At 47.7% G+C, this 13,035-nt stretch overlaps 1 protein-coding gene across 1 annotated transcript in view; it reads left to right on the forward strand.

Annotated features, from left to right (window-relative positions):
* Positions 1–4,138: 4,138 nt before the first annotated feature.
* The window catches only part of DNAJC11 (DnaJ heat shock protein family (Hsp40) member C11), a 69,381-nt gene continuing 60,484 nt past the window's right edge, over positions 4,139–13,035 (forward strand). The window contains exon 1 of the mRNA XM_047873556.1: positions 4,139–4,256. Within this exon, the coding sequence (XP_047729512.1) occupies positions 4,185–4,256 (72 nt within the window). The 5' untranslated portion in view covers positions 4,139–4,184. The remainder of the gene's footprint in view (positions 4,257–13,035) is intronic.

The following is a 13,035-nucleotide window of genomic DNA, read 5'->3' on the forward strand; positions in this document are numbered from 1 at the left end:
TGATATCGCTGAATGACCAAGAAAGCAGCTCGGAAAGGACCCCAGCTGAGTGCTGACGGATTAGGATGGATTAACACACAGGGACCAGGGACCTAAAGTTGCAAACGGCAGGGAAACCGGTACCCTTGGCACAATGGATGGATCACCTTGCAGGTGAAATGCTGAGTTCCAAAGGCAGGAGCTCTGAATCGGAGACTGGGGAGAGGCACACTTCGTCGGGATGGTGAGGTCTAAACCTGGTGAGGCGTGACCCCACCTCCCCACCCCCTGTCCGTCCCTGCACTGCTGCCAGACCCTCCCCCCCACCTCCCCCCACAGGCTGCCTCTGGGGTGTGGGACTGTCTCAGTTCTTGCAGGAGTGGCCCTTCCTCTGGCCGACTCAACCCTTCTGCAATTGTCATCTTGGCTAAAGATGTAAATGACACGTCCCTGAAATGCTAAGGGGGGAGATACCATCAAGAAAATTTAATCCTTGAGTGCCTGCAGACTTTCCCTTCTTTTCTTTAGCTAAGGAATATTTTCCCCCTAACTCCTCTTAACAGGGTTATCAGAGTTCAGGAGGAAAAGAGAGAACAGGCTATGAATGGCAAACAGGCACTGAGTCCCAATCTGGACACAGTGACAAGAGAATAATAAAAAAGATTAGAGGTAATTTTTTCCTCCTGAATTATAGAGAAAGGGTGTGGATCCAGACCAGCTGTGCAGGGTTGGGTCAGGCTGCTAACCTCATCTCTCAGGAGTCCTACTCAGGAAAAGGGGGAAGGAGTGAAGGGGTTCCAGTTGGGGGATGCCGCGAGCAGGAAGTAAAATCACGGGGCTCCCAGTCCAAATGAATTTCAGACACACAATGGATTTCTTTAGCATATGCATACGCCCCATGCAATATTAGTATACTTATCCTAACAATTATTCACTGCATATCTGAAATTCAAATCTAACTGAGTCCTGTATTTAGTGCTAGAAAGGAGGGCCCCAGCACTAGATAGAGCCATTAAACAGAGGAAGCTTCCCGATAGGCAGTCCTGGGAAGGCCACATGTTCCGGGTCATTCTGAATACGAATGGTGGTAAAGGTTAGGGGCGCCTGGGTGGCTCAGTCGGTTAAGCATCCGACTTCAGCTCAGGTCATGATCTCACAGTCTGTGAGTTCGAGCCCTGCGTTAGGCTCTGTGCTGACAGCTCAGAGCCTGGAGCCTGCTTCAGATTCTGTGTCTCCCTCTCTGTCTCTCTGCCCCTCCCCTGCTCATGCTCTGTCTCTGTCTCAAAAATAAATAAAACACATTAAAAAAAATTAAAAATAAAAAACAAATGGTGGTGAAGGTCAAGGTTTTTATCTTTTCTATTTAAAGCTAAGGGAATTTGGGGCGCCTGGGTGGCTCAGTCAGTTAAGCATCCGACTTCGGCTTAGGTCATGATCTCGCAGTTTGTGAGTTCGAGCCCCGCGTCGGGCTCTGTGCTGACAGCTCAGAGCCTGGAGCCTGCCTCAGATTCTGTGTCTCCCTGTCTCTGCCCCTTCCCCACTCATTCTCTGTCTCTCTCTGTCTCTCAAAAATGAATAAATGTTTAAAAAAAAAAAGTGTTTTTTTAAAATATAGCTAAGAGAATTCAAAAATGATTATATATACATATATAATACATACACATGTATATATAAATATATTACATAAGTATACCAGGCTGGGCTTTGCAGCTAAATTACAAACTGGTTTGTGGCTTTACCCAATAAAGAGAAAACAAAAATGCAAGGCAGTGGGGCACCTGGGTGGCTCAGGCAAGTGCCTGACTCTTTAAAAAAAAAACCCGATGGGGCACCTGGGTGGCTCGGTCGGTTAAGTGTCCGACTTCAGCTCAGGTCATGCTCTCGCCGTCCGTGAGTTCGAGCCCCGTATTGGATCTGTGCTGACAGCTTCAGAGCCTGGAGCCTGCTTTGGATTCTGTGTCTCCTCCTCTCTCTGCCTCTCCCCTGCTCATGCTCTGTCTCTCTCTGTCTCTCAGTAAAAAATAAATGTTAAAAAAATTTAAAAACAAAAACAAAAAAACATGAGGTCGTGACCTGAGCCAAAACCAAGAGTCAGACACTTCACGGACTCAGCCACCCAGGTGCACCTCAAATGCCTCACTCTTGATTTCAGCTCAGGCCATCATCTCACAGTTCGAGTTTGAGCCTTGCATCAGCACTCTCAGCATGGAGCCTACTCGGGATTCTCTCTCTCTCTGCTCCTCCCCCACTTGCTCTCTCTGTCTCTGTCTCATATAAATAAATAAAGTTAAAAAAATGCAAGGCAATGAGTTAATGTGGCTGAGTTTCGTCCGTTGCTCTGGCATGAGTAACGGTTGAATGGGTGTGGTAACTTATCAATTTGTGCTGTTCCTGGTTTCCATTATTTTGCCCATCAGAGATTAGGATTTTTGGAGGGAGAAACAAAACAGCCAACCTCCGAAATAAATTTACTCTCAGGCCTGTGGTGTATCTAAGTTATTTTCCATTTGTCACAACCACTTTCCAAGTAACCATACTACAAAGCATCATGGGCCCGAGAGAGGACAAACACAGAGCATCCCCGAGTCACTATTTATTTTGTTCGGGTGATGATAAAAACCAGGTCATCCTCAATCATAGAAACGCAGACCTGAACGTTCTGAAACATATGTTAGGTTCTGTTTATATAATTCCTAGAGGCGGTGTTTTCCAAAGCAGAAGAAGGATAGCAAGGAATTTCTCTACCCAACTGAGCATTATGGCCCAATTAACGTCTACAAACCTAAGGAAAAAAGGAATGTCTCAACATTGTAGCTTTTTTTTCCCCCCAGCCTCTCTGTAAGAAATTCTTAAAGACCAGCAAATGTCAGCAAGCAGCTTAGCCCTAATCACTGTTCTGCAAAGGAGAAAAAAAGAAAGACCGTAAAAAATCGCTGTGATCGCTTGCGGAACGTGAGGGTCTGCGGAAGCTATTGCGGAGAAGCCTCACACAGCTAGAGAAACAGCTCTTCCTTTGCAGCCCAGGGGCAGAGGTCGGCTCCAGACTGACTCAATAAACCTGCCTCAGCACACCTATGTGTCTCATGCCAAAAGACCCTGAGAGGTGTGGGCGACTTGGAAGGGACCACACACAGGCCCAGGTGGTGAACATCTGGCCAAAAATTAGAAAGAGAAAGAAATCAACTTCTCAAATCCACAGACAGGTGTTTGGGGCTTCCCAGGGGACCTGCTTAGGAAGGGCGACAGGGATGGTTCTAAACTGATCCTTAGTTAAGGAACGACACACATTCCTGAGAAATAATGAGGAATGGATACAGGTCCGCATGAACCAAACAGGTGGCAAGAGTATGGGAGCTCTGCTGTCCACCTTCTCTTGATAATTGCATCCTTTCGAAGACATTTAAATTATTTAGATGACTGTAACCGAGACGTCTTTAATAATGCACCAAACAGCAGGCACCAGGTTGAAATCAATTAGACTCCACCGCTAAATTATAAGGTAGAAATTTACAAGAGGACGGCTCTGGGATAGGGACTGAAGGTATATATGCCTGCCAGAGACAATTATGTTAGGAACCAAATGGGTATTGCCTCGTCAGTTAAGAAGCAGAAAAAATGGTCAGGTGCTCCTAAATATAGGGCAATAATAAAAAACGATAATGAGGAGGCTGGTCCTCTGGGCAGGGTTCTGGACGGCCGCGAGAAAAGACAAAGAACAACGGAGGCAGGAGCCAATCCCGTTCTGGGGGTTTCCTGTGCAAAGACGAGCCAGCAAGTGGGGCCTCGAGGAGTCTCGGGCCGGGGTGGCCTCACGGGGGTGGCCTCGGTGGGGCTGTTTGGGACAGGATGCTCGCCGCACCGATAGCCGGCGGGAGGAGGGGGTGGTGAGACAAGGGAGAGGTCGTGGGGCACACAGGGAGTCCCCAGGTGTGACCGCAACGTCCCGGTCCGGTCCCCGCTGAGCCGGGCTGGCTTCAGGATCGCTAGCAGCACGTGGCTGGCCCCCGGCGCCGCGTCCCGCCCTCAGCCGCGCGGGGGCGCAGGGCGCAGGCGCGCTGCCGCAATGCGCGGGCGGCGGCGACGCCACTCCGGTCCGCCAGGGGCCGCTGTGGCGCAGGCGGGCTGGCCCGCGCTGTTGGGGCCGCGGCTCGCCGGTCCCTCTTGGGCACGGCCTTGCCGGTTTGGCGGGGTGAAAGGTTGCGAAGATGGCGACGGCCTTGAGCGAGGAGGAGCTGGACAATGAAGACTATTACTCGTTGCTGAACGTGCGCAGGGAGGTGAGGCCTGCGGCGGGACGCCGTCTGGGCGGAGGCCGCGCCCGGTGGCTCGGGAGGGCCGGGCTGGCGGCCACCGCTCCGTCCCCGCCACGGGCGGCCGGGACCCGGCGGGGGAGGCCGCGTGACCCCGTCCGACATGCGCGACCGGCCGCCGACCGGGCGGTCCCCACTGCCCCGACCCTTGCACTGGGGGTGTCCCGCCGGCCTCTGCCCCTGCTCTCGGCGGCCGGGGCGCCGCGTCCTGGCAAAGCCAGAGGCCCCGGTACCCGCAGGAGGAAGAAGGCTCCCCGAGGTGGAGGCTCTTGGAGTGGGGTTCCCGGCCCTCCAGGACCCGGTGCCTCGTCCGGCTCACAAACTCACCTTGGCTGAGGGGCTAGGTCATCGCCCCCGGCCGGCAGAATGGGAAACTGAGTCTCAGGCACCAAGGTCAAAGCCACCAGCAAACCTTCCCACGGGGGTCTGTCCGGTTCCCGAGTATCCATGGGGACGTCCGGCTTCTGAAGTGAATTCAGGCCCCGAGGCACGTGGCTTGTGCCCTCCTGTCCCCTGAGCTGCTGTCCCGAAATTGAAGGAAGAGCCTCCCGTACCTACAGCCTCAATTCGGAGGCCTCAGTTTAGGAAGAAGCCGTAAAGCCAGGAAAAGCAGGCGGTGCCCCAAGCACGGCCTCAGCACGCGCGCCGCTTTCCACACGCCGAGTGTTTGCACCCTGTTTCCTCACCCAGTAAGAGATAGGGTCTCACGCTGTGCCTGGCACGTAGTAGGGGCCCAGGAAGTTTCATTTCTTGTTGACCAGCCCCGTTGACATCAGCGTGAAGGGCAGGAAGGCTTCCAAGGTCAGGTCATAAGGTGGATCTTTTATCTCTAAGCTGCCGGGTTCGGTCTTCCCAGCCCTGCTAGAGAACCGTTAATTCCCTCTCTCATTTTTCCCAGCGATCGTAATTAGCCAAGTTTGACAAAGTTCTAGACAAAACCAGTCAAATGTGTGTCGTGCGTAAATGTTGGTGTGCATCGTGTCTGTCGGTAATAGCCAACATTTTTTGAGTACTGCTTTTGTGCAGGGCCCCGTGCCCAGTGAACACTTTATGTTACATTATCTTGTTCATTTCTCACCCCAGCCCCTAAGGGAAATGTTATGATAATCCTTGACTTACAGCTCAGAAAACTGAGGCAGAGAGAGGTTAAGTGACTTGCCCAGAGTCACATCAGTAGAAAGTGCGAGAGCCTGAATTCATCCCTGGGAAGTCCGTGCGGAGCTTCCGCTCTGCGGTCGTGACTAGTCAGACTACAGAGCTGCTAGTTCTGGTACTGTGAGCCTGGGCACCCACAAAAAACCCCCCCAAATGTGTTAGCCACCATGCATTATGAACAATGAACTGTCTGGGGGGAACTGCAAGTCATGTTATCATCTGCCATAGGCACCTGGAGGTTCTCATAAGTCATAAACAGTAAAGCTTGGGGTGAATCACTTCTTTGGCCTTGGGTTTCTTTCCCTTTGAATGAAGCGTTTGGCTAGTTACTAAGTTTTCTCCAGTTCTTAGAAGCAAAGCAGTATATGAAACCAGCTTTTCTGAAACCAGCCTTTCTTACCACTGGTTTATAGTCGGCCTTATCAGTAATTGAGCAACAATGTATCCCATTTTCCAGGCTTACTGAATCTTAGGCAGCTGCAGTTGATCAAAAAGATCTAGAATAATAGACTTGGCCAGAGTCTTTGGTGGGCATTTGTCAGAGGTATACCTTAAAAATGCTGGGGTCTTAGGACTTGTCATTGTTATTGGACTGATGAGTGGGAACCAAATATTTATTTCTTAAAAAAAAAAAAAAAGTCTTATCTTTCCCAATGAGTTCAGGCACTTTTCATATTTATGGCTGTAGGTGAAATTCCTGTGAAACATGTTCTCTTGCTAGAGTCACTTTGTGTTCCCTGTGTCCACAAGCTCTGTGTAAAATGTTACCGAGTGTGTGCAGATTTTATCTCTGAAGATTCTACTGGAAGAGAAGCTCTGAAGGTGATCTCTGGACTTGATATTTACTAGGATTTGTTTTGTGAAATCAGAAATCAACCTGAAGTTGAAATAGCATGATTTCGTTGGAGAGTTAGAGGAAAATAGAAGTAATCTGAACTCTTACATGTGTGGTTGGAAGGAGAGAATAACACCTGTTTATTTGCTGTCAGTTCTGCAGCTTGACGCCATTTAAATATACCTGTAGGAGGCAAGGTCCTCTTCCCACCAGTTATTCAGAGTACCTTCCAGAGAGTACCTTCAACACTCTGTGTTCAGGAAGTTCAGAGACTTTTCCCTAGAAACCTCAAATGGAAGCAACCTGACCCAAAACCGGGGAATTCTATTTAAAATTTGAAAAATTACAAGCCTGATACATAGTTAAAATTGGAGTATACAGAAATGTCAAAAACCAGCTTACAAATCTCTTTTTCCAGGTTTTAAACTTCAAAATATCCACTTGTATTGTATTTCAGAGAGTGAAGCAGGCAGCTAGACAGGACCAGATTCTTCTCTAAACAAGACTTCTGTGATCTTTAATGATTCCCTTTTCTCCAGTGTTCTGGATTTCCTGTTTGCAGAGTAGAGCCATTATCACACTGAGGAGGGAGTAATTTATCATTAACCCGGCACTCTGAAACCAGATTGGCATCTTTGGTTTAGTGTAGTCAAATGTGTCATCATGTGCCTAAAATCTAACTGATCTGAGGTTTCTGGGATGACTTTCCAGGACTTAATTTGGAGAAAGAATTCCTGACCAATCAGTGAACTTTTTTTGATCTTTATACATTTTATAGACATTTTAACTGACACATTCTACACTGAATTTATGCCTTTTTTTAAGCTGAATTTATTTCTAAGTAAGTGACTGAAATTCCTGCTTTATCAATGTGGCATTACCATTAAAAGAAGCTCTGTCATTTTTACGCATGCCTTTCAGCAGTGTTCCTAACCCATTTTAAGATCTTTGATCCCAATCAATTTAGCTTTCAAGGGGCTAATCTCCTTCTCAAGTTTTAAACACTTTTTAAAAAGACAGTTAAGGAAAAAAATAAACTTACGTGAAAAAGTTTTTTTTCCTTGCTAATCCACCCATGGAGGTCAGTCTTCTACACTAGCCTTGAAACTATAATTGCAAAACTGTCACCTACCAATAAAAAGTTTCCCCGGAGTCCCTGCACTTTTTTTCGTTCCCTGGTTTAGAGCACGCTGTTCTTTCCAAAGTTTTTGGTTGTCCGGGTTTCTCTGGCTGGAGATGAGAGTCACAGAGTGGGGCTAAACATTCAAGTTTGGACTGCAGATGGGAAGAAAGGGCTAGAGCAGGAGAGGAAGGTTTACTGGCCACTGTCCGGATTGACCTAGAGGGATGTCACGCAACCCAACAGGATGGCTTGGCTGGCCGTCTAGAAAGTGGAGTGTGGTGGTGTGGGCTCAGCCAGGCGCACACTCCAGTCCTCGAAGCAGGGAGGTGTTGTTTACTCATCCGTTGCTTATCTAACTTTGTGATGAGCAGCTAATTTAGTCTTAAGGAGGGATATCAAGATAGGTCTGAGAAGGTTGTTCCTATGTTCAAAGTTACCATACTTTGTAATCGTGACTCTGCTTAAAACATGTGCATTCAGGAAGTAGTGTTAAGCCTTGGTTGTCCAAAAACCTGTCTTATCCACATGATCACATCCCTAAGGTCACCTGTAAGAGGCTGAGGAGGAAGGTCATTAGAAACTGGAGTCTCAGCCCACATTGCCCCTGAGTGACAAGTCATTTAACCTCTTTTTTTTTTTTTAACAAGTCATTTAATCTCTTAAAGTGTCCCATTTACTCATGTGCTATAGTACTTCAGAGTTATTGAGTAGAAAGAGGCAACACTGTAGCTTTGCAGCCAGAATGTCCTGTGTTCGAATCCCCATTTTCCTATTGGCAGGAGCGGGTTCCTGCCTCTGGGCCAATAGTTTACTCTTCCTGCTTCCCATTTTCTTTGATGTTGAAATGTAGGTGACAGGCAATAATTTATTAGGAACTTACTGTGAGCCAGCATGCCATATACTGGAGTTTGGCAAGGTAATGAGGATATGCACACAGTGCCTTTGTACAGGTGGATGTTCATTTAATATTTATTGTTATTTCTTGAATTTTGATAAAGCATGAGGTTTTGCTTATTTTAAAAGGACATACGTGGGGCGCCTGGGTGGCTCGGTCGGTTGGGCGTCCGACTTCGGCTCAGGTCACGATCTCGTGGTATGTGAGTTCGAGCCCCGCATCGGGCTCTGTGCTGACAGCTCAGAGCCTGGAGCCTGTTTCGGATTCTGTGTCTCCCTCTCTCTGACCCTCCCCCGTTCATGCTCTGTCTCTCTCTGTCTCAAAAATAAATAAAGGTTAAAAAAAAAAATTTTTTTTTTTTTTTAAAAAAAGGACATGCGTGAACATAGAAAAGCTTCGATATGCTTCATCCTGGCTAAGTTTGCTATTCGTCTGTTATATTGATAAAATAAAAAACACAGTGCCAGGATTTGTGCTCAGTGTTAGGTTATGAATTCCCAAAGTTTTCTTTTCTCTTTCTGTTCAAAATACTAAGTTTCTTCTCTTCAAAAGACAGTTATCCCTCTGAACTCTGCTTCCTGCAAAGTCATGAGTTTGAGTGGGGAGGGGTTCCCAGAAGGTGGAGCCAAGTGTGGGAGTAGGGTGAAAGGGATAATCCAGAAAGACAGTATCTGTGGTAAAGGCGCAGAGGGACCCAAAAATATAACTGTCGTGAGCTGTCGGCCTTTAAGGGCCCAGGCAGGAAGGGGAGGACCTCCCTGATCAGAAGACAGAGCACTGGGGTCAGGAGAGTTCCCAGCTAGAGTTCAGAGAGGCTTCTGGGTGCAGAGGGAGCTCTTAGGATACCCAGTTGGTTCCAGTGTCATAATATGATTAGCAAACACCGTGAGGTTAAATTTTAAAACGTGTTTTCTTTAATGAACCACAGGCTAGTTATTACCTTTCTGCTTCAGGCATTTCAAACAATTGCTTCTTGAAATTTTAATGCTTAGTTCTGCATTATCTACCAAAATACCTCTCTTTTTTTTCTTTGCTAAGGAGAATTCAGTTGAAAGCTTTTATATTTGCTGTGAGTTCAGTAGTAAAACAGTGGATAAGAGAATACAGGACAAGGGAGCAACATGTTTTCGCGTTTCCCTTGGCTGTGGAATTTTAGTGTTTAACTTTTATTAAACTTTGACTTTTATTTTATTTATACCCTACCTTGTTCAAGAAAGGATTTAAGACAACTAACAGGAATGAATAAATACAAGGGCATAAGAGTTTAAAAGGGGGCCCCACTGGGAGAAAGACCGTCGGGAACACTGCCGCCTTATCATCAGAGTTATCAAGGTCCCTTTTTCCCTTGAAGGAGCTCGGAGCTTGGAGCCTCCTCCAAGTTCATAGCCTGACGGCCGGCTCCCGTTTGGCTCTTGTACCGTTAGAACCATATCTGCATGCGACGAGTGCACAGTGTTCCCTCCCTCGTTTGGAAGAGCCAGAACATTCTCCAGTGGTAAAATGCCAGCAGACATCAACCACAAGAAGTCTGCGTGAGTGGGCAGGATTTAACAGATGGACACGGAGAAAGCAAGTAGAAGGTCAGGCTTTTAGGGAAAAATAAGCCAAGCTCTTGATGCAAAGACAGGATCCGAACCATCACTCCTGACCCAGAAAGGAACCGGAGCTCATTTCTCTAAGACGCTGGCCTTTATTTCCTGTTGTGTCTCAAGGGCACCAAAACCGCATATGGACATGACCGGGAAGAGAAATGAGCACCAAATTGTACAGCGGTCAGAAAAATCTCCCCTCAGCCCTTGGAATGACCTCTGGTCAGGAATCGAACTTTCTGCTCCACTGGCTCCTTTGTCCTCACATTCCGTGGTCTGTAGAGGTGGGCTTGGAGGAAAGCCCCTCCCCCCGCCCCCGCCCCCGCCCCATGAACCTTGAAGGTGACCAGGGGCTTGCTTTTTCTTTGTTAGTATGTAGACTTCTGTCATTACTGACCGCCTATTCTGTTTTTGAATTTATATTGCCATCTTGGGGGGAATGAGTTGTGTAGATTTTGTAAGTGTTTTCCTTCTGTGTAAGACAACTTAGGTCTTGGAGTTACTTGATCAACCCCCCGTTTAACTTTTCTGACTTATTCGTGATTCTGTTCTCTCTCTCTGAAGCCCACCTTCCCGAAGCAGCATCTAAGATGGGTGTAGGAGGTTGACTCTTCAAAATCCCATGACATGGACTGTATCCACCTGCCCCCTGTGCTCTACAAAGCTGTGGCCGTGTTCAGGGGTTCAAGAGAAGGACAGTTGGGGCCACTGAGCCCAGCACCTTCCATGGAAAGCCCCTGTGCACATTTGTCGGTGATGATTTGAAAAGGCAGAGATGGTGGTGGAGCTTCGAAAGATGAAGTCCTTGAACTCAGATTTGAGTTTGACTTTGTAGCAGCCTTATCTGGGGCAAGCCGGTTAGCCTCTCTGAGCCTCTCTCTTCACCCATAAACTCCAGACAATAATTTCACTGTCCTAGGGCTTTGGGGAAAATTAAGCAAGAATGCATGTAAGTGCTCAGCATAGTAATGGGCATGTTATTATGTAAAGTAAATGTCAATATGTTGTTATTAGTATCGTGAGCATAAAAGTTAACAAGGAATGTGCTTATTGATTTGTCAGAGTTCCTCACACAGTTTGGATGAGCCTGCTGTGTGATTGATGTTTTGTAAATACCTGTCCCCGCTCTGCAGCTTTTCACTCTCATGAACCACAGTGTGGTCCCGGCCAGGGTGCACGGGCGCTTACTCTCTAGCCAGCTTTTGGGTCAGGGGTCCAAGGTCAGGGAAACTCCTTCTCCACCTCAGATCACACTTTTAAATCTTTCTGATCCTCATTGTGTTTACCTCCTTTAAAAAAATTTTTTTTTCAACGTTTATTTATTTTTGGGACAGAGAGAGACAGAGCATGAACGGGGGAGGGGCAGAGAGAGAGGGAGACACAGAATCCGAAACAGGCTCCAGGCTCTGAGCCATCAGCCGAGAGCCTGACGCGGGGCTCGAACTCACGGACCGCGAGATCGTGACCTGGTTGAAGTCGGACGCTTAACCGACCGCGCCACCCAGGCGCCCCTACCTCCTTTTAAATGGAGGTCCCAATACCAATCTCAAGGTGTTCTGTGAGTATTTTTTTTAATGTTTATTTATTTTTGAGAGAGAGACTGCGAATGAGGGAGGGGCAGAGAGTGGGGGACAGAGGATCTGAAGTGGGGTCTGTACTGACAGCAGCAAGTCCAATCGATGCGGGGCTCGAGCTCTCAAACGGTGAGATCATGACCTGAGCCAAAGCCGGACACCCAATCGACTGAGTCACCCAGGCGCCCCAAGGTGTTCTGTGAGTATTAAAGCACCAAATGAGGAAATACCAGTGGGAGTGTTTTGTGCAAGTGTGTGTGTGCACCACGTGTGTGCCTGTGTGCCACCTTGAAGTCCCCTTCGGCTTTGGCTCCTCTGATGCTCCCTTTGTCCTCCTTTCTTACCTTGCCAGGTGCTCATTCTCCGTCCTGAGAATTCCCCCAGGTTTGGGCCTCGTGAGCTTGGCTCTTTTTAAAATCTCTTGCTTCTCCTGCATCTCTGTGTGCCTTCTGGGCTGTACGTGGTGGTCAGATTCACCTTCCCCCCCCAGCCCGATGCTTCCAATTTTCCCCAACCCATGCATCTGAGCCAGAACTCCTGGAGTGCTTTTTGGTCTGTTTCTCCTTATGGTATTGAGCCCCTTTTAATTGTCCCACAAATGCATTCAGCTCATAAAGCCTCCCCTTGACCCCCTGCCAACTCTGATCCTTCATTTCCACTCTGACTTCTGGGCTCCCAACCAACCCTCTAACCTCAACCCTGTGGTTCTGCTGCACTTTTCCTTAGGTCTCTCTGATTTTGATTTTTGTCAGTTCTAGTCAGACTGTACCAAACTGATATCAACAAACAGTACCAATCGCATTATTTCCCTGCCCAGAAACCTCTCATGACCTCCCATTGTTTATCGGGTCAGGGTCAAACTCTCAGCTCTGTTTTAAAGCACCTTATAAATTAGATGTTTTATGTTTTTTTGCCTACCGTATGGTGATGTTCTGCTTTTCTCCACTGCAAAGTAAGCGTCATGTGGTTTGGGACCACAGCTGTCTGATTCCCCGTTATATCCCTTTGGACAGTGTGGGTATATGATAAGTACCTACCAATGTTTACTGAATGAACGAGCAAGTGGATGGATGTCCAAGTTCACTTCCTGCCAGCCTCCTGCTTATACTGCTTAGCTCTTGTCAGTTTGGTCAGTGTTCTGTCTCTGTCCCCAACACTGGCCTGTTCGTCAGGATGTTCTTTTCCTCTGAAATGCCCCAGCCCGTCCTAGATACCAAAGCAAATCACAGTCCACCTTTTTGCATTCCCATTTGGGTCCCTCCACCTCCATGAAGTTTTCTTCGCATTCTCACTGCCCCGAACTTACTTCCCCCCAGCTAATGTTAGCATTTCTGTCTTGTATCGTTTAGTTAAATCCACACATGTGGGGTTTTTTTTAGGGGAAGCGCACATCCACACGCACACCTAGTTTGTAAACTCCTTAATATATTTCTGTTGTACCTCCTGTGGTACTTAGGACAGGGCTGACACTCGATCAGTGGACTGACTCGAAGAGGTCAGTATTTACTAACATCGTATTCACGTGTCTAGACACGTTTTACTTTGTGGAAAACCTGTGTCGAAGATCACGTTGCG

The sequence above is a fragment of the Prionailurus viverrinus genome, chromosome C1, assembly GCF_022837055.1.
Source record: "Prionailurus viverrinus isolate Anna chromosome C1, UM_Priviv_1.0, whole genome shotgun sequence".
Lineage (NCBI taxonomy): Eukaryota > Metazoa > Chordata > Mammalia > Carnivora > Felidae > Prionailurus > Prionailurus viverrinus.